The sequence below is a fragment of the Saccharomyces cerevisiae genome, chromosome VII (assembly GCF_000146045.2).
Source record: "Saccharomyces cerevisiae S288C chromosome VII, complete sequence".
Lineage (NCBI taxonomy): Eukaryota > Fungi > Ascomycota > Saccharomycetes > Saccharomycetales > Saccharomycetaceae > Saccharomyces > Saccharomyces cerevisiae.
The window spans coordinates 64491-89409 of NC_001139.9; the positions used below are offsets into that span (position 1 = coordinate 64491).

At 38.1% G+C, this 24919-nt stretch overlaps 14 protein-coding genes and 1 non-coding gene across 15 annotated transcripts; 7 read left to right on the forward strand and 8 right to left on the reverse strand.

The window, feature by feature from the left end:
• Positions 1-12: 12 nt before the first annotated feature.
• Positions 13-2469, reverse strand: SAP4 (Sap4p; the record flags this gene model as incomplete). Its single annotated transcript, NM_001181095.1, has 1 exon — positions 13-2469. One exon carries the CDS (start codon positions 2467-2469, stop codon positions 13-15), a length of 2457 nt encoding a protein of 818 aa, NP_011285.1.
• A 638-nt stretch (positions 2470-3107) lies between these two features.
• On the forward strand, positions 3108-4841 carry SHE10 (She10p; the record flags this gene model as incomplete). The annotated part of the gene is made up of 1 exon (NM_001181094.1): positions 3108-4841. One exon carries the CDS (start codon positions 3108-3110, stop codon positions 4839-4841), a length of 1734 nt encoding a protein of 577 aa, NP_011286.1.
• Positions 4842-5180: 339 nt separating this feature from the next.
• Positions 5181-8057, forward strand: VID30 (glucose-induced degradation complex subunit VID30; the record flags this gene model as incomplete). The annotated part of the gene is made up of 1 exon (NM_001181093.1): positions 5181-8057. The coding sequence occupies one exon, from the start codon at positions 5181-5183 to the stop codon at positions 8055-8057; it is 2877 nt and encodes a 958-aa protein (NP_011287.1).
• A 201-nt stretch (positions 8058-8258) lies between these two features.
• OST5 (dolichyl-diphosphooligosaccharide--protein glycotransferase subunit) lies at positions 8259-8668 on the reverse strand (the record flags this gene model as incomplete). The annotated part of the gene is made up of 2 exons (NM_001181091.1): positions 8259-8498; positions 8648-8668. 2 exons carry the CDS (start codon positions 8666-8668, stop codon positions 8259-8261), a joined length of 261 nt encoding a protein of 86 aa, NP_011288.1.
• Positions 8669-8849: 181 nt separating this feature from the next.
• MTC3 (Mtc3p) lies at positions 8850-9221 on the forward strand (the record flags this gene model as incomplete). Its single annotated transcript, NM_001181092.1, has 1 exon — positions 8850-9221. One exon carries the CDS (start codon positions 8850-8852, stop codon positions 9219-9221), a length of 372 nt encoding a protein of 123 aa, NP_011289.1.
• A 117-nt stretch (positions 9222-9338) lies between these two features.
• YNCG0002C lies at positions 9339-9412 on the reverse strand. The gene has a single exon. It is a non-coding gene; the product is annotated as a tRNA-Val (tRNA).
• Positions 9413-12403: 2991 nt separating this feature from the next.
• Positions 12404-13417, forward strand: VRG4 (GDP-mannose transporter; the record flags this gene model as incomplete). Its single annotated transcript, NM_001181090.1, has 1 exon — positions 12404-13417. The coding sequence occupies one exon, from the start codon at positions 12404-12406 to the stop codon at positions 13415-13417; it is 1014 nt and encodes a 337-aa protein (NP_011290.1).
• Positions 13418-13524: 107 nt separating this feature from the next.
• SDT1 (nucleotidase) lies at positions 13525-14367 on the reverse strand (the record flags this gene model as incomplete). Its single annotated transcript, NM_001181089.1, has 1 exon — positions 13525-14367. The coding sequence occupies one exon, from the start codon at positions 14365-14367 to the stop codon at positions 13525-13527; it is 843 nt and encodes a 280-aa protein (NP_011291.1).
• Positions 14368-14621: 254 nt separating this feature from the next.
• Positions 14622-15875, reverse strand: COG1 (Golgi transport complex subunit COG1; the record flags this gene model as incomplete). The annotated part of the gene is made up of 1 exon (NM_001181088.1): positions 14622-15875. The coding sequence occupies one exon, from the start codon at positions 15873-15875 to the stop codon at positions 14622-14624; it is 1254 nt and encodes a 417-aa protein (NP_011292.1).
• A 293-nt stretch (positions 15876-16168) lies between these two features.
• Positions 16169-16696, reverse strand: EDC1 (Edc1p; the record flags this gene model as incomplete). The annotated part of the gene is made up of 1 exon (NM_001181087.1): positions 16169-16696. The coding sequence occupies one exon, from the start codon at positions 16694-16696 to the stop codon at positions 16169-16171; it is 528 nt and encodes a 175-aa protein (NP_011293.1).
• A 239-nt stretch (positions 16697-16935) lies between these two features.
• On the reverse strand, positions 16936-17802 carry NIF3 (uncharacterized protein; the record flags this gene model as incomplete). The annotated part of the gene is made up of 1 exon (NM_001181086.1): positions 16936-17802. One exon carries the CDS (start codon positions 17800-17802, stop codon positions 16936-16938), a length of 867 nt encoding a protein of 288 aa, NP_011294.1.
• An 81-nt stretch (positions 17803-17883) lies between these two features.
• BOL2 (Bol2p) lies at positions 17884-18246 on the forward strand (the record flags this gene model as incomplete). The annotated part of the gene is made up of 1 exon (NM_001181085.1): positions 17884-18246. One exon carries the CDS (start codon positions 17884-17886, stop codon positions 18244-18246), a length of 363 nt encoding a protein of 120 aa, NP_011295.1.
• A 141-nt stretch (positions 18247-18387) lies between these two features.
• Positions 18388-19767, reverse strand: MDM34 (ERMES complex subunit MDM34; the record flags this gene model as incomplete). The annotated part of the gene is made up of 1 exon (NM_001181084.1): positions 18388-19767. One exon carries the CDS (start codon positions 19765-19767, stop codon positions 18388-18390), a length of 1380 nt encoding a protein of 459 aa, NP_011296.1.
• Positions 19768-20394: 627 nt separating this feature from the next.
• On the forward strand, positions 20395-22812 carry KIP3 (tubulin-dependent ATPase KIP3; the record flags this gene model as incomplete). The annotated part of the gene is made up of 1 exon (NM_001181081.1): positions 20395-22812. One exon carries the CDS (start codon positions 20395-20397, stop codon positions 22810-22812), a length of 2418 nt encoding a protein of 805 aa, NP_011299.1.
• A 678-nt stretch (positions 22813-23490) lies between these two features.
• CLG1 (Clg1p) lies at positions 23491-24849 on the forward strand (the record flags this gene model as incomplete). The annotated part of the gene is made up of 1 exon (NM_001181080.1): positions 23491-24849. One exon carries the CDS (start codon positions 23491-23493, stop codon positions 24847-24849), a length of 1359 nt encoding a protein of 452 aa, NP_011300.1.
• Positions 24850-24919: the final 70 nt, after the last annotated feature.

Consider the following 24919-nt stretch of genomic DNA (forward strand, 5'->3'; position numbering starts at 1 on the left):
GACTTAACCTAATCAATTTAAGTCGGAATGATGATCAACAATAACATCTTTAATTTTATCATGAATATCTAATTCGGTTAATTGACCCAATTCATCTATGAGCTCGGCAACTTTATCATGCAACTTAACATCCTCCTCGTGAACAATTTCATTCTCATCCATTGTGGATGGATGAGCTGGTTTACTCATATCAGCTTTTTCCAAAAAGTCCTGGTTAGTATTTTCATCGCTTTCGGCACAGAACTGGCCTCCACCAAGAATTATTGAACACATTGTCCTTGTTTCGTTCAAGATGTCACTAGAATATGACATCCAAACTTCATCTTGTAAGAAGGCATATATATCTGGAGCAATTAGATCGGTCTTATAAATTTTGGAATACTTCGCAATTTCTTCGGCAATTAATACTAATTGACCCATATAACCTAAATTTGTTTTCTCTTTTTCGTAAAATTCAAACGAATCCTTGTGGCCTTGTAAAATGAAATCAGAGATAATATGGAAGTCTTTAACAGGTAACTTTTGGTTGCTGCCGTACAAAGGTTTTGGGATAAATCTTGTAGACTTTTTGAAATCAAACAAAGAATAGACCAAAAATGAGTTATAAGAAAAATCCATTCGACCATTGAATATCTGCTGAATAATATCAAATACAATGTTGTGCCAAAAGTTATTCCAAGGATATCTTAAGAATAATTGTAGAAACTTTGGAAAAAACCCAAGGTCATGAAGTTTAATTTTGAATAAATCTCCAATGGTAGGGTTTTTACGTATTTTCAAATTTTGCGTTTCACTGACGTAAGGAATTTCAAAACTCATATCATCATCATCATCAATATTGTCATCAGATGTATCAAAAGTAGAATACAATTCATTATCATGAAACTTTTTTTTAATATTTTTTTTTTGTTTTTGGTTGTCATTACTGTCATTACTATCATTATTATTACATTTATCTTCTAATGTATTGGAAGTAATAGTATTATCATTTATATTTAAATTTTTCATGGCTTTCTCTAGTGAGTTTTGATCAAGAGTGTCCCTGCATTTATCTCTGGTACGTGCTATTTTTTCGCCTCTTTTTGAATTCATCAATCCCATATTTGAACAGTGTAACATTTCCGATATCAATTCTGTAATCTTGACTCTTTCAAAGCCCAAAGGCCTGAATGATTCATGCAATTGGTTTTCTAGTAGGTGATGCTTAACAGATGGAAGAGCTTTTGAAGCAGTGTCATGATCATCGTCATCATCATTTTCAAGTTTAATTAGTAATGCATAAAAATCTTCCATATGCATAGTGAGCTCATATAACAAATGGCCCAAATAGACTGGATCTCTTTGAGAAGGCGGATTGTCTACTATGGTGGTACTTAACAAATCTACTTCGTCATAGTCGGAATTATTCTTCCTGATCAACTCAATTATAATAGATACGGCAACTCCCATTGCATGGCCTCTTTGAAATAAGATTATATTAATAAGTTGGTCGACATATTGCGGAGAGGCAAGCTGTCTTGTCAATCGGTTAGGTCCGATCCACAAAGTATCCAGTTTAAAATTGGTGGAAATGCTGATCAGTGCTTTTAGAAGCTCTCCGCTACTGTTTTGAATACCAGGTGAGTATTTGCTATTTTCCAAGAGATTCAAACACTTAGGTATCAGATCCTGGTGATACAAGAAGTCAATAATGTTCGTAGGTGATTCAACTTGATCAGTCAGCATGATTTTAATGAGAAATTCAACCAAGGGTGAGACTTCAATATGATATAAGAACTTGTCCACAATGTTCGGTTGCGATTTGAAAAATTCCAAATAGCTAGATGTCTGTTCAAACAGAAGAGTTTCGTTAATCTTAAGGAAAACAGCCAAGATAGGACAATTTTCTGCCTCAATATTTTCAAACTGGAAAACCTCGAACAGAGAGGACAAAAATGGGGTATTTTGCACGAGTGCCTCCACTATGGGCGCACTTTTCGAACAAAAAATACTGGAAATAATGTTGACATACAGCATTGGGTCTTCATCGTCCTGATCTTCATATTCACCTGTTTGATGGAATGAATTCTCTAAAAGAAATGGGGTTCTATAACCAGTGCGGTCTATGTCCTTCAGGTAAGCCATCAACATGTCCACTAGGTAGTCCATGTGGCGGACCTGCTGGGAACGGTCGTCATAGAAATATCCCAAGCAAATGAAGTCGACGAGTCTGTCGTTGGCTGCTCCATTCAGTTCATCCAGCAAAGCTGTTTCCAACAAGATCCTATCAATAAATGACTGGTTAAGGTCACTCCTATCCCGAGACTCGGTACCAAATTCGGACTCTGACTCCATAGAAGGCTCATTCTTCTTGTCGTCAGTTGAAGAGGTCTCATTTCCCTCCAAACTACGAAAAATTAGATAGTACTCTTCAAGTATCGAATCAATTCCGGAATGACTCAGCGTCTCTCCAAAGGGCCATAGTGACATATTTTTATTTTATTTTAGCTTTATCGAAAAGCAAGAGAGCAGTAAACTGGACGGTATAGAAGAAAAGAGAACTTAATAACAAAAGACCAGATTGTCTATAACTTTATCTCACACCAAATACCAGGTTGTCCTTTTCCCGCTGGGTGAAGCAACCGTTTCACTTATTCGCACAATCCAATTAGTAGAACACAACACAACACAACACAACACAACACAGCACAACACGCTTACCAAATTATATTTACTACGGCAACCAAAAACCGACAGAATAAAAAACAGCCATCATACGTGGATGAACTCTTGGTTTATTGTCTGTTATTATCCTCGAGAGTTCTTATTTAGGGGATTTAGGGCTGGCATCAATACCCTAACTAAACCCTGAACTGCCCAAGGAACAATTTTCAAAAGTAAGAAATGTCCTATACGTTTCTATGTATAACCCTAAGATAGTCAGGTTTCGGAAATAAGGCGGATTTCTACGTACATGATGATAATCATGTATCAAAGAAAGGATCAACTTGAAGAACAGCCTTAAAGTAAGCGTAATGGGCATTCTGTTTCAACCACCATTTCTGAAGTACTTTATATCTTGGATGCACAAAAGCTGTTACATCTAAACAAGAACGCAGCGTAACGAAATGGGAAAGCTGATAAAGTTAATCACAACTCTGACGGTGTTGGTATCGTTGCTTCAGTACTGTTGCGAATTCAATAGTGGGAGCATATCGTGTGAACGCACGCAAACGCTTTGCCATTATACCAATCCAAGAGTCTGGAACACCTACTTTTCAAGAAATTGTGAATTATACAAAAATAAAGTTAGTCCCGGTTTCGATATAGTGGCGCGTAAATATGACACGGCTGTCAAACCTGTCATCGATGACGCTACAGTAAAAGTGAACAAGGTCGCTATACAGCCTGCATTCAAGGTCATCCATTCACAATGTAAGAAATGGAACTGTGGAAAGTATTACCAATTGGTCCGCTCCCCAATGGTCAAGACTAGACGATTTTTCTTCGCAAAATACAATGCTTTTGTGAAACCTAACTTAGACAAATTCTTTACTGCGGAGTTTCGCTCTCATTTGAAGGAAAGAATTTTAAAGTATAAAAATATAGGCCATTATTACTTTACTATCACTTCAAGATGCATCAAATCCAAATACGACTTTATTGTTGGTAATACAGAGGAAAAATTAATGGGAAAGTTCAAGAATAAGGACACGCATGGCATTCATGGTTCTGTCACACGTGAGCCTTCCTCGGAGGACATGGTTTTAACCGTAAGTACTATGGAGTCTGACGAAGAGGAGCTAACTACAACAAGTACTCAAACAGTGGTTGAAACAATTACTTTGGACCAGGAAGAGGCTAGCGCTGTTGCTAATCATGCGCACGACGATGAGGCTTCCACAGACGTTGAAGGCTCCACAGACGTCAATGTCAATGAACAGGCTCTGTTGCAAGAGGATTTTGACATGTGGAGTGAGACTATATTGCAGAAAACACAAGACGTCATACAGCTATTTGAAAAGGATGTTTCCAAATACATCAATGGTAAATTGGTTGAGGAGGCCAACCATTTTAAAGCCAAGTTTCAATCTTTAGATGATAAATCTAAGAAGTTCTTCTCCAAGATTTCGCTAGCCATTAACGATATTGAATGTGTGGAAGGCATTGATAGTGAAACTGGCAAGAAAATTTTCTTCGATAAATCTGGAAGTACTGAGATTTCTCAGTACATAACGAGAGAGTTAGTTCGTGAGTACTTCAACGAGACGCGCTCGACGTTAGACGAACTGACAAATGCTATGGAGAAAGATTTGAGCGAAATCACTGATGAAATTGAAAAAAAAGTTAATGCAATTAGAGAGGAAAACGTCGAGGTATTTGAAGAATGGGGTGATATCATTGTAAATGAATGGTCCAAAAGAATGGCTTATGTGGATGTTATCAACGCTCACATGGGTGCAGATGATGACACTACGCTTGATGAAGAGAAAGCAAAGTCTTCTGTTAACTGGAAGAAGTTTTTGAAGGGCAAGAAACAGATCATAGAATCTAGAGACAAGCTGGCTCACCATTCCGCTGACTTATCCCGTGTTAACGCGTTTAGGCAAAAAGTGCAAAAGAAGATATTATCGTTCACTCAAGAGAGTGGTGAGTTTTTGTATATTCTAAGATCGAAAGCCAACCTGCAATTTCAGGAACGTGAAAGAAAGGAACGTGAAAGAAAAGAGCGTGAAAAAGCTGCAGCAGAAGAGTTCCAAAGGCAGCAGGAGCTATTACGACAACAGGAAGAAGAAGACGAAGAAGACGTATCCTACACCTCTACTTCGACCATCACCACAACCATTACCATGACATTGTGATGAAATTCATGCGCTTGCTATACACACACACACACACACACACACACACACACACAATATCTATCTATATATATATGTATGTTCTTTATTGTTTGTCTTTACCTTTATATATAAACATATATAGCCATATAAGAATATAATATTACCACTCCACTGTATTTTGTATCCTGCCTATTTTTGCTAGATTACAGGACGCGCGAGCCTTTCAGGGGAGGGAACTGATGAATCGATCAACCAAAAGAAAGAGCCAAAGGATTGGACCAGAACTGTTACTGTTATAGCAGAAATATTAGTAGTACGTTAAAGCCAAGCGTCGAATTTCAGCATAATTAAGAGGAAATGTCTGAATATATGGATGACGTAGACCGCGAATTCATTAACTGTTTGTTCCCGAGCTACTTGCTGCAACAGCCTGTGGCTTATGATTTATGGATTTTATATTTGCAACATAGAAAACTCTTTCACAAACTGAAGAACACTAACTTAATCAACGCTGATGAAAATCCCACTGGCGTTGGAATGGGCAGGACAAAGTTAACTGCTTTAACAAGGAAAGAAATCTGGTCTAAATTGATGAATTTGGGTGTTCTAGGCACAATTTCGTTTGAAGCTGTCAACGACGATTACCTGATTCAAGTCTATAAATATTTCTATCCAGACGTTAATGATTTTACTTTGAGATTTGGTGTTAAAGATTCAAATAAAAATTCAGTGCGAGTTATGAAAGCTTCCTCAGACATGAGGAAAAATGCTCAGGAACTATTAGAACCCGTTTTATCCGAACGTGAAATGGCGCTTAACTCTAATACCAGCCTGGAAAATGACAGAAATGACGATGATGATGACGATGATGATGATGACGATGATGACGATGACGATGACGACGACGACGATGAATCCGATCTGGAAAGCTTAGAAGGGGAAGTGGATACTGACACGGACGATAACAACGAAGGAGATGGCTCTGACAATCACGAGGAAGGTGGAGAAGAAGGAAGTAGAGGAGCTGATGCTGATGTGTCCAGTGCACAGCAGCGTGCCGAAAGGGTTGCGGACCCATGGATATATCAAAGATCTAGATCAGCTATTAATATAGAAACAGAATCAAGGAATTTGTGGGATACATCTGACAAGAACAGTGGTCTACAATACTACCCCCCTGATCAGTCTCCAAGTTCTTCCTTTTCTTCTCCTAGAGTATCGTCTGGTAACGACAAAAATGACAATGAGGCAACAAATGTTTTGTCCAACAGTGGTAGCAAAAAGAAAAACTCAATGATCCCTGATATTTACAAAATACTTGGGTACTTTTTACCTTCTAGATGGCAAGCTCAACCAAATAACAGCTTGCAGCTATCTCAAGATGGTATTACTCATTTACAACCTAATCCTGATTATCACTCATACATGACTTATGAAAGATCAAGCGCTTCTTCTGCCTCTACCAGAAATAGACTGAGAACCTCTTTTGAGAACTCTGGGAAAGTGGACTTTGCAGTCACTTGGGCAAATAAGTCATTGCCAGACAATAAGTTAACTATATTCTATTACGAGATTAAAGTTCTCAGTGTAACGAGTACAGAGAGTGCTGAAAATAGTAACATTGTTATCGGATACAAGTTAGTAGAGAATGAATTAATGGAAGCGACTACAAAAAAGAGTGTTTCTCGTTCAAGCGTGGCCGGTTCTAGTAGTAGCTTAGGTGGTAGTAATAACATGAGTTCCAATAGAGTACCTTCTACTTCTTTCACTATGGAAGGTACTCAAAGGCGTGATTATATTTATGAAGGGGGCGTTTCAGCCATGTCTCTTAACGTGGATGGTTCCATAAATAAGTGTCAGAAATACGGATTTGATCTTAATGTATTTGGCTATTGCGGATTTGACGGTTTGATAACTAATTCTACAGAACAATCTAAGGAATATGCTAAGCCTTTTGGTAGGGATGACGTTATTGGTTGTGGCATAAATTTTATCGATGGCTCAATTTTTTTCACGAAGAATGGTATCCATTTAGGTAACGCATTCACCGACTTGAATGATCTAGAATTCGTCCCATATGTGGCCTTACGACCTGGGAATTCTATCAAAACAAATTTTGGGTTAAATGAGGATTTTGTATTTGACATTATTGGATATCAAGATAAATGGAAGAGTTTGGCGTATGAGCATATTTGTCGTGGACGCCAAATGGACGTTTCAATTGAAGAATTCGACTCTGATGAAAGTGAGGAAGATGAAACTGAAAATGGGCCTGAAGAAAATAAATCAACAAACGTTAATGAAGATTTGATGGATATTGATCAAGAGGATGGTGCCGCTGGTAATAAGGATACAAAGAAGCTTAACGATGAGAAGGACAACAATCTGAAGTTTCTTTTGGGAGAAGATAATAGGTTTATAGATGGAAAGCTAGTTAGACCAGACGTGAACAATATTAACAACTTAAGCGTGGATGACGGTTCATTGCCTAATACATTAAACGTGATGATAAATGATTATTTGATCCACGAAGGATTGGTGGATGTTGCAAAGGGGTTTTTGAAAGATTTGCAAAAAGATGCGGTTAATGTCAATGGGCAACATTCTGAAAGTAAAGATGTTATCAGGCACAATGAAAGACAGATCATGAAAGAAGAACGTATGGTAAAGATAAGGCAAGAATTAAGATACTTGATAAACAAAGGTCAAATTAGCAAATGCATCAATTATATCGATAACGAAATTCCAGATCTGTTAAAAAATAATCTAGAATTGGTATTTGAGTTAAAACTAGCGAATTATCTGGTGATGATTAAAAAGAGTTCATCCAAAGATGATGACGAAATTGAAAATTTAATTTTGAAGGGTCAAGAATTATCTAATGAATTTATCTACGATACTAAAATTCCACAATCTTTGAGGGATAGGTTTAGTGGACAATTGAGTAATGTCTCTGCATTGTTAGCATATTCCAATCCACTTGTGGAGGCACCAAAGGAGATATCAGGATATTTGAGTGACGAATACTTACAAGAGAGATTATTTCAAGTTAGTAACAACACAATACTAACATTTTTACATAAGGATAGCGAATGCGCATTAGAGAATGTAATATCAAACACTAGAGCTATGCTTTCTACATTACTTGAGTATAACGCGTTCGGTTCAACCAACTCTTCAGATCCAAGATATTACAAAGCTATTAACTTCGACGAAGATGTGTTGAATTTATGAGCATAAAACAAGCACCTTCAAACAACAAAGCCATGTGATATCAGTCATTATCTTCCCAAAAATCGCATATTAATATGTCTTAAACCGTTTATATAATGAAATTTACTTGACACCTTTCTTTTTAATATTCTCATCCAAAATACTTCTTAAGTATAGTATATAATTTCATCGATAATTCCTTTATAGGCCAACGAAGAGCCACTAGACGTAGACACCGAAAGAATTCGAAGCAAAAACAGTGGTCAAGCCAGCAAACAAGCTGCCAATTACACTTAAAATTGTGTAGAAGAAGAGTTTCTTAATGTATGAAGATTTAGAACCGACGGCGAACAGGGCAGATGATAATACAGCTAATGTAACGATTAAACCACAAATTGCAAATTTTGGTTGAGTGTCTAAGTGGATAAATGGCTGGAAGCTCTTTGAGGAATGGAACTCTTTCTTAAGTGATTACACAAATGCCGAGAAGGCGAATTGGCTATACTTGTTAGTAATTATGAATTAGAAAACAGGAAGGGAACTATTCATTGTCCTGTGTGTTGTTAAAAACATCAAAAGAATAGCATCAACCAGCGTTACAGGCAACGTACGTATAATTGTTCATAAGTCATTGTAAACCTTGAATATGCAGGGATATCTCTCACTGCTTATGTTTTGCCTATTTACAGTATACGTTTTATGTGTACTTGCATCCTTCTTCGAAAAGTATTTGCAATTTCAAATTTCGCGTCAAAGAAAAGAGAAGACCACCCAAAAGATATCATTTCAACATAGGTAGAAATAAGGCAGAAGATGATGGGACGAAACGGTATTCGGCTAGCACTGAAAAGATCTTTCAGCACTTATCAGCCACCGGTAGTAGAGATTACGAATATAACGAAGTTATGGCCCACTCTACGACCTGAAGTTAGGGATGAAATCAAGGAATACTTACGATGGAGGATGCAAGAAGATTGGAGACATATACCGCTGGAGGAGACCAAAGCAGCGTATTTCTTATCTTATGGACCCTGTGGTGGCAGATCCAAGGGCAACGAATGGAACGTAGGGTACACGGGAATGCGGATAGTGTTCAACCTTGTTTTATTTGGCGGTGCAGCGACTGCATTTTATAATTGGAAACAAGATAAAAAGCTAGAGGAACAATTAAGGGATCTTGTATAAATTGGAAGCAACAATAGTATATATATATATGCGCTTGCGCAGAGTACGTTCTATTCATTTTTTATCATTCATTATCTATCCCTGTAAATAAACTAATATAAAAATTCAAAAAAATAATGATTTCGCCCAGGATCGAACTGGGGACGTTCTGCGTGTTAAGCAGATGCCATAACCGACTAGACCACGAAACCACTTAATTGAAATATACAACCCCAAGATAAGATACTTGCTTCATAGTTTAGTTGTAAAATTGAAGTTCAGTACAACATGGCACTAGTATAAAAAAAAGTTTACCAGCCATTACTGCGCACTTACCTACATTAGTCACTCTTAGCGTATATTCTAAATACGCTTAGAGACGTCTCCTTACTATTTTTCATACGTATAACTCTCAAAGGACAGTATAGACATATCCCTGGGGGCTTTTAGAGTGCAGCCTCTGGAGGTCTACACACGTTAATAGTCTCAAAAAATACGCTAATATTTGTTAAATAAGCGAATAGGTCTTCATGTGCGCCTGAATCAGTAGCTGTCTACATGGTAAAGAGTAATTTGTTGACACGAAAATTGATAGTTGGTTAAAAAATATTGCAGATTCAATACTACATGAAAGACTTAATTACAAGATAGACTGATGGTGAAAAAAGAATGTACAGGTTTACCGGCAAACATTTTGAGAAATTAAAGCCCAAAAAATTTTGTGTACCTTATGATTTTCCTCCTCTGTCTAATCCAGTTCCGTATCTGGGTACTGCTGCTTCTTTGTTAAAATCGCAGCATGCTTCCCATTGTTGGGAATTGACTTTGAGCAATATTTAGTTAGTAACTACCATATAGGTGACTGTCGTGTGCCAGCTATAACAGAAATAATCCTTTCACCATGATCATTGTAAACGATCAAAGAAAACTCTGAAGGGACTATAATGCAGTCTTCATGCAGACACTTGAAATATACGACATTAGTAGCTCCCAAGGTAGTAGGCACATCCTGCGTAAATTCTCCACAACCATGTTGTATATATAGCAGCCATAGTATGACCGAGCACATGGGACGTACGAATAAAAGATTTTCTCAGATCCCTGAACTTGAGCGTCAACCATGAATTTCTCTACTTTTTTTTCGAGCAGTAATTACCATTTTAGGTTTGATTACAATCACAGCTTCAGCAGAATTTGATTTCGACGTAGGCTATGAAGAGTTTGTCCGTATCAACCCTGATAAGACCTTCTTAGAAAGTGAGATTGGCCTTTACGTTGGTTGGACCGAGGGTAGTCAACGGCAGATAACAACGATACCACATAATTCCACGTTGGCGGCATCACTACAAGAGTAGAATGGTTGTGGTGGTAATGGCACAGAAACCTCCATCGCTACGTCCACACTTACGATGAGTGGTATACCTATCGCTACGATAATGAAGCACAGAAAAAGTGTACTTATCATATTACCGCAACTATGTACGTGAGGTGTAAATTATGGCTCTCATAGGACATAAGTAGGACAGAAATTGAAATTTTTGTGTTGGCAGAGCGAAAGAAACTTGAATTCGTTTATGAGGAATAAATTCTCAGCTCCATCCATGGTTCCAGTTGACGCTATGATACGCAAATTCCTTTGTGATACAGGTATCATTTCTGCAATTCCTCGTAGATTGTTGATCATACCATAAGATTGATGCTGGGGAAAGTGGAGAAGCTAACTTAACGATTGAGGCCTTGGCAAACCCTGTTAAACCAGTACTATCGGCCTTAACATGCGACTTAGAGAGAGAGAGAGAGAGAGATGTTTGCGTTTGCGTCATGATAGAGATGCTACATCCACATAGTTGTTGTAGACATGTTTAAAGGTACAATTCTGCAACAACGCCTTGAAATTTTCCAAAACTAACCAAGCACATTGGAGTTACGCTTATATAGTAAGCCACTTCACTTGCGTTGCTGTAAAGGTTGATAACTACAGGTAGGAATTAATGAATGTTAAATAAAAAAGGGAAATACCATCATCTCGACAAGAAAGGCAAAATAACTTTTCAATCTCACCAAGACGCGCGAACGAAACTCGTGCGTCTATATTAGTATCTTGACGGCGCTTTTACATCATTAAAGGTGTAATAAAACTGAAGTCATGCGATGGCACTGAAATAATCAAAGTAACTATTTGTGATGGCATGCACTGTGATATGATCTCAAGGAAAAAAATGCAATGTCGGGCGCCAATACTTATGATCATGCTTAGTCTCGACATTGACCTTGCTTGCTACAGTAATCTGGTGTCCGAGTAGTGACATCTAGGTACCGGTGAGAACTATATCTTCATTACTACACTTGTCGCCCCTGAATATTATCGCTACACACGCGAAAGAGCTCTTGTTAAAGTTACTCTCGCATCATTGCGGTACATGTTTTGCATATTCATCTGAAGTAGGAAAGGGTATAAGCAGTATATGATGTACCATCTGCATAAGCGGTGTTTAATGCGTACCTATCGTTTAAGAACAAAAGGAACACACCCACACCCGCTCCAATACCATATTGAGAGAATAATGAGGTAACATATGCTTCTATTTGGTTCGATAAGACGGCTACTAGTCCAAAAAAAGTCAAACAACAATTTCAACAGCTACATTCTGAAGATAGAACGCATTTTTGCCTGAATATTGCAACTCAATAGACATTCTAAAGTGCTACGAGAAAAAAGCTTGTAATGGACCATGGCAATGTGCGCCATATATATATGCGGCTCCCTTATGAGTAGAAGAAAATATATGACTGGTGGTACAAAGTGGCATGGTGGTATATAGATGTAGGAACACCATTTGAGTTTGCCATAATGATTAAATTTCCCTTTTTATAAAGAATTAGCCGCCCATAACACGAAAAATATCACAGTTGACGAAAGAAGACACGTCGCCTAAACGCGTAATGAATCGCAATATACGAAAAGCTAAACGGGTTTTTCAGAATCCTCTTACCCAGCCTTGGATAATAGTTTTGGCCGAAAAAAAAAAAAAGAAAGAAAAAAATTGAAATTTCGCGATCCGAACAAACAATGAACAGAAAAACAGAATATATATAACGCTGCCAAGCCTATTTCTTGTTGCCGATTAATTGTTGACATCCTCTTAATTACCAAAAGAGCCTAAGAAAACAAACACACTAACCACACAGTATCTTTCGCCCGAATGTCTGAATTGAAAACAGGTCATGCAGGCCATAACCCTTGGGCTTCAGTTGCCAATTCCGGTCCGATCTCTATTTTATCCTACTGTGGTTCCTCTATTTTAATGACGGTGACTAACAAGTTCGTCGTCAATTTGAAGGATTTCAACATGAACTTTGTCATGCTTTTCGTGCAATCTTTGGTTTGTACTATAACCTTGATTATCCTACGTATACTGGGCTATGCGAAGTTCCGTTCATTAAACAAAACAGACGCCAAGAACTGGTTCCCTATTTCCTTTTTACTGGTCTTGATGATCTACACCTCTTCGAAGGCTTTACAATACTTGGCTGTTCCAATTTACACCATTTTCAAGAATTTGACTATTATCTTGATTGCTTATGGTGAGGTTCTCTTTTTTGGTGGCTCTGTCACCTCCATGGAATTGTCATCATTTTTGTTGATGGTCCTTTCTTCTGTCGTTGCAACTTGGGGTGACCAGCAAGCTGTGGCTGCCAAGGCTGCTTCATTGGCTGAAGGAGCAGCCGGTGCTGTTGCCTCCTTTAACCCAGGTTATTTCTGGATGTTCACCAACTGTATCACTTCTGCATTATTCGTTCTTATAATGAGAAAGAGAATTAAGTTAACTAACTTCAAGGATTTCGACACTATGTTTTACAACAATGTTTTGGCTCTACCTATTCTATTGCTGTTTTCTTTCTGTGTGGAAGATTGGTCTTCAGTTAATTTGACCAATAACTTTTCTAACGATTCGCTAACTGCTATGATCATCAGTGGTGTTGCATCCGTCGGTATTTCTTACTGTTCCGGTTGGTGTGTTCGTGTTACTTCGTCTACTACATATTCGATGGTAGGGGCTTTGAACAAGCTGCCAATTGCCTTGTCTGGTTTGATTTTCTTTGATGCTCCAAGAAACTTCTTATCTATTCTCTCCATTTTTATTGGTTTCCTATCAGGTATTATTTATGCTGTTGCCAAACAAAAGAAGCAACAAGCCCAACCTTTACGTAAATGAGAACTTACGGGGGGTGCAATTTATTTTTTTTTTTTGGTTTATTTTATTTTATAGAGGCATCTAATGCAAGTAGATTTATATACAATTATACTTAAAATTGATATACCTTAGAACAGGTCGGACACAACGTGTGGTAACTCCAATATATCACTAATGACAATAGCGCCTTCTGGTGTTTGCCCCAAAATTTCATTTACTTCATTCTCAACTAAATGAATACATGTTTTCATGCCCAATTTGATACCTGTCTCGATGTTTTTCCCACTGTCATCTATAAAATAAGCATTCTCGTATCTTGCCAACCCGCTTTCCTTCATGGCTTTTTCAAATGCTTTAACATGTGGTTTGCAGACCAGCGTATCTGTCCTAGAGTAGTCACAATATGTCAATCCATCAAATAAATCCGCTATACCCAACAATCTCAGGCAACGTATTGCGTGGTTTTTATAAGCGTTGGTGAAAAGCCACAATTTATCAATCTTTCCCGATTGTCTCAATCTCAACAGCATATTCCTTAATGGTATATCAGGTTTCAAGATATCTTGTAGTGGTAAGGAATCATCCACAAGCCGGTTATATTCCAGTGCGTTCACTTTGTGGAACATTACAAGTCCCCTTATGGCAAGTCCATACTCTTTGTAGTAAGAGTTATTCAAAACGTGAGCATCTTCAGGTGATAGTTTCAAGTGTGTTTGAAAGAACCTCAGTATAGATTGTTGCATAAGATCGTGAATTCTCGTGGATGATTTATAGAGACAGTTGTCGATATCAAAAAAGAAAACTTTTAAGTTCGGGTTTTGAGGTGTAGCAGAAATATCTTGATCGATCGGAAATGTCACTTTCGAACCTGGATGAGTCAATGATTCAAGATGTGCTTTATTCTTGGCAATTTGTTCGTTCACCTCATTCTGATAGGTTGCCAAATCGGATGCAGTATATTCAACAGTCATGAAGCCTAGTAATGATTCGGTCCAAGAGCTTACTCATGTATTCCGAAATTAATTCAGGTGAAATGGGGGAGTAATATGATATCAAGAAGGCGATCACTTATTGAAGTCCACATAGATACACACAGATAAACATATATATATTATGTATATATATATATATATATATATATATATATATATGTATATATCAACGCCCATACCATTATCATTATCAATAAGTTTGCGAGGCGGGTACCCTCCCTCGTGCTATTATATTACTGTTGCCTTAATTGAGTAATTTGATCGATGACTAATTGCAAGAGATTGTGATTGTTGTACGAAGTTATAAAATCATCCACAACACTCGTTGAGTTTTCCAGTGGTGAAGGTAAGCGGGATGAGATCTGAGTCTTAAACTCTTGCAATTGAGTAATCAATTTATTTCTCAAATCTGTCAGTGTCTCTTGAGGGCATTTATACAATTCTAAGTTTTGTAGGATTTCAATCGTAGGCTGCACCGTTTGATAAATTTGCAACGTGGTATCATTGGTTAAACCTTTTGAATAGAATACCGCTGTATCAATATATTGTTTCAATGCATCATCATCAAGTGGAGATACAGTGCCATCATTGAGGTTCGTATCATTATCATGGAAGATATCTAATTTATGAAGAGTTTCAGGCTCCTTAAGCTTGGCTCTCAAAGTAGAGAGTGTATCCAAATGTGTGTTTATTTCTTTCACGGTTCTCCGAATGAGATGGTCTCTAAAGGTGGACGAATTCACAAAATCGACAACAATCGCGTCCTTATATTGCTGATTGGAGTGATATTGATGATCTTTGCTGTTGGCACTTGATATCAGTAACGCTTGAACGTTATCGTTAAATAGTGTCTCGAATAGGGATTCATTGAATATAGAAAGTAAATCATCGTCCCACTTCGAGGAAAACTCCGTGTTTAGTAAATTGTATAGTTTTACCCACTGTAGTAAAGTTAAGTTTAATGTCTTCATAGAGTCCACCAAGAACTTCTGTAGTCGACAACATTTGTCCTTGACAAGCGCTTCAAATTTGGAAGGAACTGGTATCAAAGATAATTCGTGGAAATTCAACAGTAGCTCGTCGAATATCCGCGACGGAGTAGTGGAAGTAACTATACGATTACAGAAGTTGTTGATGGAGATGGTCCAATTTGAAATTACTAAAATGTTTTGCGATGGTATGCTGACTTTTTCTTCGTCACGAGGTGGTGATATATGGGTAGTGGTTTGGTATGGTAGTGGAGTTAACTTATTCAACTGAAATTTTTCATCATTGAAACACAGGGATTTAAAATCTTGATCAACATTTTTCAAATTGAGCGACAAGTCATTAACAGAATCGGTCAAGCTTAAGATCTTGTTATAGTTCTTTAGCAAATTCTTTTGGAAGGCCTCATTGGTTTTAGTCAAATCGTTCTGTAACTCCAATTGATAATCTTTAATCTGTGGAATATGAGAATCGCGAAACAATGGTAAGACTTCATCCATTTTCTATCGTATTGGTTTTTTTTAGGTTTTCTACCACAAGATTTGTTGTACGAATGTGTTATTTATTATTCACCGCCATGTTTCATTTTTCTTCAGCATAATGATGAACTGTAACAGAAAATAGGAAAAAAAAATTGTCATCTGAGAAATTGCTTTGGATGACCAGATCCAAAACAGACATAAGCATTCGTATAATTGGTACATAGGTATATATCAAATAAAAATATGCATTATTCTAAAAAAAAAAAAAAAAAAAAAAAAAAAAAAATCAAAAATGTCTCTCTAAAGGGTGATTATAAAAAACTTGGTTTGGGCAAGTTTTTAGCCTCCCTTGGACCATTAGTGGCGAAAGTGGAGCCTGCATAAGAGTGACTGAGTTTTTTGGCACTGCCATTACAACCCATTGGTATTATCCCTTGAGAGCCATGCGGGGATTGTTTCTGGTTCAGAAGCAGATTCTTTAGGTTCTGACTCAGTAAACGAGTATCATCTTTGTTGTTCTGTCGTGGCGTTTCTTTATTATTCTGTCTGTTTTTTTTACCTAAAGTAGTTGTAGAGGAAGGGGAAGAAGGTGGAGAGTGCTTCTTTTGATTAAATGATGGTTTCTTGTTGGAAGAATGGCCGAAGTTAGGTTTCTGACCGTTAGGAAGAGTTTGAGGAGGTGGTATATCTGTGATATAGTTGTTATTATTGGCGTTCTTAGCAGCATTTCCCCTCGCACGATTATTTCTAGTTTTTTGTTTGATTAGATTATTTGTCTTGTTCCTGCCAGCCGATGGCAACAGCCTGGAGCTGTTGAAATACATGGTATCCGTCGACATGCCTTGTAATATTTGTGTGAGTATATTTGTGTGCTAAGTGTAATTACGTTACGCTTTGCTGAGTACTTCGTCTTCAATACAGAGTATGTTATTGTCCTTGTTATTTGAAGACTTTTACCTTTTCTATCCGTATTTCTCTATCCGATACAACAACATCATTTTACACGAACAGCCGGATGATAAAACTGTAGTACGTATGGTATTTGTGATATCCTATATAGCCATATAATTACTAGCAGCTATGCAACAGTCAAAGGATCGCAATCCATTTTGCTTACGACTACTTCGTGGCCCTCATCTTGCAACAAGCCCTTCATAACGTCTTGAAGGAATCCACGCTCAGTATTTGAGTGGTTGCAAACAATAACGGTCTTGCCCATTTCTTTCCACTTCAGTACTTCATGATGTGACATTTCTCCCGTATAGTAAAGGTCTACGTCCTCTTTTAGTTGCTTAAACACGCCAGAACCGCTCCCGGCACAGACAGCGACTTTTTTGATTTTGAGTTGATTCCATGCGGATGGAGCAGCAAGAGATGCTACTTGTACATAGGGAACCCGTAAAACACGCTTGACATTTTTGACAATTTGCTCCAAAGAGATGTCTTTATTGAATTCTACGAATCTACCGTAGCCAATCAAGTCGTCAGTTTCGCCACTTACAGTTTCCAAGGCATAAGACTTTGCGACGTTCTCTCCGTTGTTCAAACCCCTAACCAACCAGTCATTTACACCGCCACGAGCGGCATCTACGGCAGTGTGAGGGCAGTATACGGATATTCCGTACTGGATTAGCTTTATAGCTGTCTCGTGTTGTGGGTTTGTATGTGGGCTTAATCTGTTCCAGCTTGGGAAAATAAAAGGATGGTAAGCAACAATTACGTTGCAGTTAGCATCCACAGCTTCTTGAGCAACTGACTTCGTGAGGTCTACAGTCAAAAGGACCTTTGTTTTAGCGTTTGCATCGGCAGTGGTGACTTGTGCAGTGGAACAATCGATGAGAAGACCCGTATTGTCCCAGCTCTTGTCTGCGTACTTTTGAGGGTAGAACTTGGTAATGCTACGCACAAGTTTGTCCAATTGTGCTCTAGTAATAGCTCTGCTCATTGCGTTTCGGTGGACTCTTGTTCTGTTTCCTTCCGACTGTGTATTGGAATAAGTTTTTCGGTGTTATATATATACATATATATGACAGGTGAAAGAATTGAAAAGGTGAAAATAAATGACGAATTTGCAAAATCACATTTCCTAACAACTCAGTGGAGAGAAACAAAGCGCCAACGACACTATAAGATGCCCGTTACTGAACAGGGACTCCGCGAGAGGATAGAATCAGCCATACCGCAAGTTTACCATATCATTGTGACGGATCTTTCGTACGGTTGTGGTCAGTCGTTTGATATTGTGGTGGTCAGCGACTTCTTTCAAGGTAAAAGCAAACTAATGAGGAGTCGTGCAGTGAACAAGGCTGTGAAAGAAGAGCTGCAGGAGATTCATGCCTTTAGCTGCAAGTGCTACACTGAGGAGGAATGGTCTAAGATTGTGGTATGAAAAGGATGATATTGTTCTATTATTAAGTTTCGAAAGGAGACGGCATTGAATCTTTTTGGCATAGACGATTTTGCTTTCTTACGTTATTTACATCGGAGAGTATGTATTTGTGTAGTTATGTACTTAGATATGTAACTTAATTTAATGATATGGTGGGGGGCTATCCTCCATGCCCCATTTCCAGTTATTTGAAGGTTCTTGCGAGTTCAAACCTATGAAGTAAAACGGTTTCTTTTTAGATGTATCTTTCTTGGAGTCCAAATTTAGCGATATTTTTTCTGGTATAACGTATTTATCCCTTATCGATACTGTTGTTTTCAAATATGGGGGAGATTGTTCTTCAAGCTCGGGTATCGGTGTTTGGACCGGTGTGGACGTAACTGTTTCAATAGCAGTACTATCATCAACAGCCTGTTCTCCTTGTGATTGTAGGTTCGATGGTGTGCGGGTCTTTTTGCATTTGATCTTTCTTCTCCTTGGTTTGGCATTGTCGTCGTTGCTGTTACTCCTATCGAAAAGTCGAGACTGAATCTTGGTTATCGTAGCCAAATCGTACTGGCTGGAATCTAACACTGTTTTAGGTAATAGATTGTGGGAACAGTAGAATGGCTTTACCAATTGTTTTGATGATACGGTTGATGACTTTGGTTGTGGAAATGATTGCGAAGAGTAGTAATTGTTTAAAGAGGGCATCCTTGATATAAATCTGTACAAGTTTTGTCTTTCCAAGCAACCAGGTATAGCGGAAAGAGAATTCATCACAGTGGAATGTAGTGACAGTGTTGACCTCGACGACACAATGCTTGAAAGACGTAGCATGTTTATTGGAGAAAGCTCTTGAAAATCTGATCCGTCCAAGATTACATTCCTAGACATTGTAGTTTGTTGATGATGATGCTCTCTTTTACCAGGGATGGTACTGGTGCTCTCGCCGCGATTGGTGAACCAGTTCTGTGACGTGTTGAAGATCAAAGAAGGAAGAACATCCTTGAACACTACATGCATGGACTCTTTTAGCCTTCTCTCAATGGTGCTTTGGAGAATTTTTACAGAACAATCAAACTTAAAATCCAAATCAACGTCATTAAAGGATATCCCAATTCCAGGGTTCTTTACAAAAATATTCGTGATGGCTTCTAGCTCGATGGAACTGAACGTCATAGTTATAGGAATTGTGAACGATCCATTATTGATGAGCTGGGGCATGGTAAAGCTGGGTGTATCCTGTTCGTTAATCAATAAAAGATTCGACTCTATGACTGTCTGTATCCGCAACATAGCATCCTTACATGAAATCTTGCAAATCCCCTTGGCCAGAGACTTGGGCTGCGTGATAATGTCTAGGTCCAGAATTTCTAGCTGTGGTATTGTAGGAAAATCCACCTTCTGTACCTTAATTCCGCTTTTCAAGATATCTAATTTCTTTTTAGACGGTGAGTTCAAAGCCGTAGATAACTTTTCCCGTATTCGTTCATTGAAAGAGTTATCACCAAACACAGCTTCGTTGAATCTAAATGACATGACGATGCTGAAGTTTCTTGCAGTTGTGTTTTTTTTGTTATAATTGTTACTGTTTCTATGTTTTACGAATCTTCCATGACTCTTCTAATTGGTCTCTTTTTACTACAAGGCTTCATGGCCCTTTTTCAAACCTAATTTATAAGTTCTTTGCCCTATGCTTAAAACAGTTTAGCCCTATTTAATATAGTACAAAAAAGGAAAAACCTAATTGAAAAAAGCTATTCACCCTAGGTCATTACTACTTTTTCCCTTAGCTAGCCGTGTTTTTAGTTTTTGTTTTGTTTATTTTACCTGTATTATGCCTTGTTTGATGACTTTAGTATGGGTTTGGTTTGTCTTATCCTTGGATACAAAAGGACCAGATACATTCACGTCTGGTCGGTAGAACATCGGTATCCAGTATAGTGTTCAGCTGTTCCTATAGAGACAAAATTTATAATCTGCGTGTAACAAATATCTGCAGGTTAAAAAAGTCCAGATCAGTGTTTCGAAGCTGTTGATTTTTCTTTTTTTTTTTTTATATTAAAATTTTCATATTCCCTGATTGCATCGTTTATCTGATTATCATTTCATTGCATTCTTTAACTACTTGAGTTTTCTTTCCAGCTGTATACTATTGACACTAACATGAACGTGCCTGAAACAAGACAATCCTCCATAGTCGTAGCTATAAGAGTAAGGCCCTTTACGTCAATGGAAAAAACAAGATTGGTCAATGAAGCTAGTGGTGCAGAAGCTAACTTTCCCGGTTTGGGGGATTCGTCGTTAATATTACCCATGAGTAATAACTCCGACTCCGATATAGACATAGACGCTGAAGAAGGTTCTACGCGGAGCAAAAGAAATAGCTTGCTGAGGAGAAAAGTAATTAGACCGGAGGGTATACGTAAAATTGTGGATTGTGTGGATGATAGAATGCTCATATTCGACCCAGCTGATAGAAACCCATTGAACAAAGTGAGTGATCAGGTCCTGAACTCGATGCGTGCAAGGGCCACTAAGGCCACTGCGTCCTCTATCAATAACAGCAATGCTACGAACAAATTTTCTTCGCAACGTCGAAGGCACGGTGGCGAAATCAAGTTTGTATTTGATAAATTGTTTGATGAAACCTCTTCCCAAGCCCGTGTATACAAAGAGACCACCAGCCCGCTCCTAGATTCTGTTTTAGATGGATTCAACAGTACCGTATTTGCTTACGGTGCTACTGGTTGTGGCAAGACATATACTGTGAGTGGCACACCTTCACAGCCGGGGATCATATTTCTAGCCATGGAGGAACTATTCAATAAAATTACAGACCTGAAGGACGAAAAAGACTTCGAGATTTCACTGTCTTACTTGGAAATATACAATGAAAGAATCAGAGACCTTTTGAAACCAGAGACACCATCTAAAAGATTGGTCATTAGAGAAGATACGCAGAACCACATCAAAGTGGCGAATTTGTCGTATCACCACCCAAATACGGTAGAAGATGTGATGGACTTAGTTGTCCAGGGAAACATAAACAGGACTACGTCACCGACGGAAGCAAACGAAGTATCTTCACGATCTCATGCAGTGCTGCAAATACACATCATGCAGACAAATAAGCTTGTAGACTTGACCTCGCAACATACATTTGCTACACTTTCAATAATCGATCTAGCTGGGAGCGAAAGAGCCGCCGCAACAAGAAACCGTGGTATAAGATTACACGAAGGTGCGAATATAAATAGATCCCTACTAGCACTGGGCAATTGCATTAACGCGTTGTGCTTGAATGATGGCAGCAGAAGCTGTCATATTCCATACAGGGATTCCAAGTTAACTAGGCTGTTGAAATTTTCACTGGGTGGCAATTGCAAAACAGTCATGATTGTTTGCATATCGCCCAGCAGTTCACATTATGATGAGACATTGAATACTTTGAAATATGCAAATCGTGCTAAAGAAATAAAGACCAAAATAATCAGAAATCAGCAGTCTTTGAGTAGACACGTTGGATCTTATTTGAAAATGATTACGGAACAAAAGCGACAAATCGAAGAGTTACGCGAACGTGAAGAGAAGATGATTTCTTTGAAGCTAACGAAATACAAACTAAACAAAGAAAAGATCCAGTTAGCCATTAACGAGTGCGTCAATCGTGTTCAGCAAACGTATGCAGGAGTGGAAACGTATCAAGTAGCCAAGACCTTGAAATCATTAATACTTTGTAAAAGGCGGTTTTTGCAAATGGTCAAGCTAGAAGTGGATAATTTGATACTATTATTTGAACGGGAGGAAAGTACAGCCGCCGAGATGCAGCCGGTGATTAGTAATTGCCGAATGATCAGTGGTCAGCTTTATAACAAAATACACGAGTTAGAAATGAAATTTGATGAAACCGACACTCTGAGTTCCGTCATTCATCAGGTACATTCCATTGACTTGAACAAGTTAAGAGAGATGGAGGACTGGGATGAAACTTACGACCTGGTGTACTTGGAGTCGTGTTTAAATCAAATATCAGAATTACAAAGAAACGAAATCTTGGTTAATTCCTCCATAATGACAGAAAAATTAATGTCAGATCCGGGTTTGAACTCCCGATTTAAATTTCTATCAAAGTGGCTGATGAATAGGACACCTAACATTGAATCCATAATTCAAGACCTGGTTCATATCGACGAGGAGTTTGAATCTTTTGCCAGAACTTTTATCGCCAATCCCGATAGCAATTTTACAAACACAAATATAAATATAATAAACACGACGGCAGCTGACTTGGCTGTTCCCGCTGAGACCCTACAACGGCAAAATTTTTCCCAAAAAAAAGTAAAGTGGACGAGTCCCGACCTTAGTCCCAGCCCTATGATTGAACCACAACCGGAGCTAGAACCAGAACTACACCAAGATCAAGACGCCATTGCAAGTGAAGTGGACGTAAGTATGCAAGATACCACATTCAATGAGCAGGGGCCCTCGACCCCCTCCGCTCCGACTACAGCGGTTCCAAGAAGGAAGATGCGCTCCTCCCTTCTTACTCATCAAAGTCTACTGGCCACTGCCAGGAAATAACATACATATCCTACGTAAACTATCGAATATAACTTCTTTCCGCCAGCATTAAACGCATTTATGTTGATTAATTCCGGGTTACGGGAAAAATTTTTCTTTAATTTCTTTTTTTTGAATTTATTTGGCACGAGAAAAGGTTCAAAGTGAATAATTGCTTTTAGTCATTAGACACATTACCTACTTTCTAAGAGATTCTAAAAGAAACTAAGCACCACAAATCATTGATCTTTTAAGAAAAACGCACAAGGATCATATACTAGATTCTCGTTCTCGTTTTTTCTTCCTTTTTTTTTTCTCTAAAGCCTTTTACTGGGTTAATTTCCTTTATTGACCCAAATTAAAAGAAAACGTTTCTCAGGAGACTCTTTTAAGCAAAATTTAGCAAATTTGTGTTTGCTGTTGTTTTTACAGAGACTGCATTACTTGAAGGTTTGCCTTTAAGTCTTCGAGTCGTTTTTTTTTATTAACTTTAATCCTTTTTCTGTGTGTTTGTGTATATTCAGTGGGGTTATTTTACAGTATTCGAAGAGACTTCGTTTCACACATTTAAACCAGCTTTATTAGCGTTTAGCTTATACACTACAAGGAATTTTTTTTTTCTTTAACATTATTAAGACAGTTATTGAGTTAATTCGTCTTCAGCCCCCCTCCCCCCAACAAACCCCCCTTCATATAGAAATGGCTAATACTTTCAAGTATTATCCTGAAACGATGGGTAATTCTAGTGGTTATCCAATTAGTTTGCCTTTTCCGAAAGGTTCGGCTACTTCTGCTGTTAATGTTGCTAGGCAACTGCCTAAATATTTAGGTCATGTTCCCTCGCAATCAGTTCATACTCAGTTGCCATCCATGGCTTCTTTAGGTTACTTCAATCAGCCAAGTTCTACTTACTATGCTCCTCCTGCACCACTTCAACAGCACCAGCAACCACCTATCCTTCCCCCTCCGGGCCTAATGTACACTAGTAACAATAACAGCAACGTTATTCCTCCTCCTGTTCAAATGATTCGGGATGGACAACAACAACCACAACAATCTAACCAAGTAAATGGGGGCGTCAGTGAGAACTTGGACTACGATATTTCTATAATGTCAAAATTTATCATGGAAAATGCCTTTGTTGCCTTCAACGCGAACTATAGTACTGATGACCAGACCACTGATCTTTTTTTCAAGGGCATATCTTCTGTGTTGAATGCCACGAGATTGCCTTCAGCTACTATTTTTTTGGCTATAGATTATCTTTTCAAGTATATCAATAAATTATCTAATGGGATACATTCAATTGGTGGCAATTCGATCAATATCATTTATCAAAATACTATGATTGCGTTCATATTAGCAAACAAGTTCAACGATGACAAAACTTTCACCAATAACTCATGGTCACAGGCAACAGGAATACTGATAAATGTTATCAATGATTTCGAGAGACAATGGTTGAGAATATTTAACTGGGAATTGTATGATAGTGCTTTTCTTTATTTTGAGTTCGTCAAGAATTTTGAGATTTTCAAGCAAAATCAACTCAAACCTGCTGTAGCGGTTCCTACGTTATTATCTCCAATTGTCAACGTTGGTGATACGAGAAACGTAAATTTCAACTTGAAGCCTACTTCCACAAACAACCTATTATCTCCAGTTTCCAATTATGAAACCCCCATGCTGATGCCGCATAACATGTTTTCATCACCATCTTATCAGAGTAACTCAAGGTCTGAATTTTCTAGTATGAATGGTTATTATAACTATTACAACTATAATCAGCCAAGATTGAATTACTATCAACAATTCCCCAATATATATTCTTCACCAATTTCGGAAACTCAGTTTGATTACGACTTCTACAATTTCAGTAGTCAACAACAACAGCAACAACAAAAACAACACTCACTTTTACCTGCCGCTCCACAATTACCTCCCCCTCACGTCCATAATCAGTCTTACGGTCATCATCTTGGCTGGAAGTCAATGGATGACACAATAAATCATTCAAGATTTGAGCGAAACTACTTTCCGTATTCGGCAGTGTATTAGTGAAAACTTTTTTTTCCTTATTTTTTCTTTGATCCCATCGAATTACTTTCTCTTTTGCCCAGGATCATCT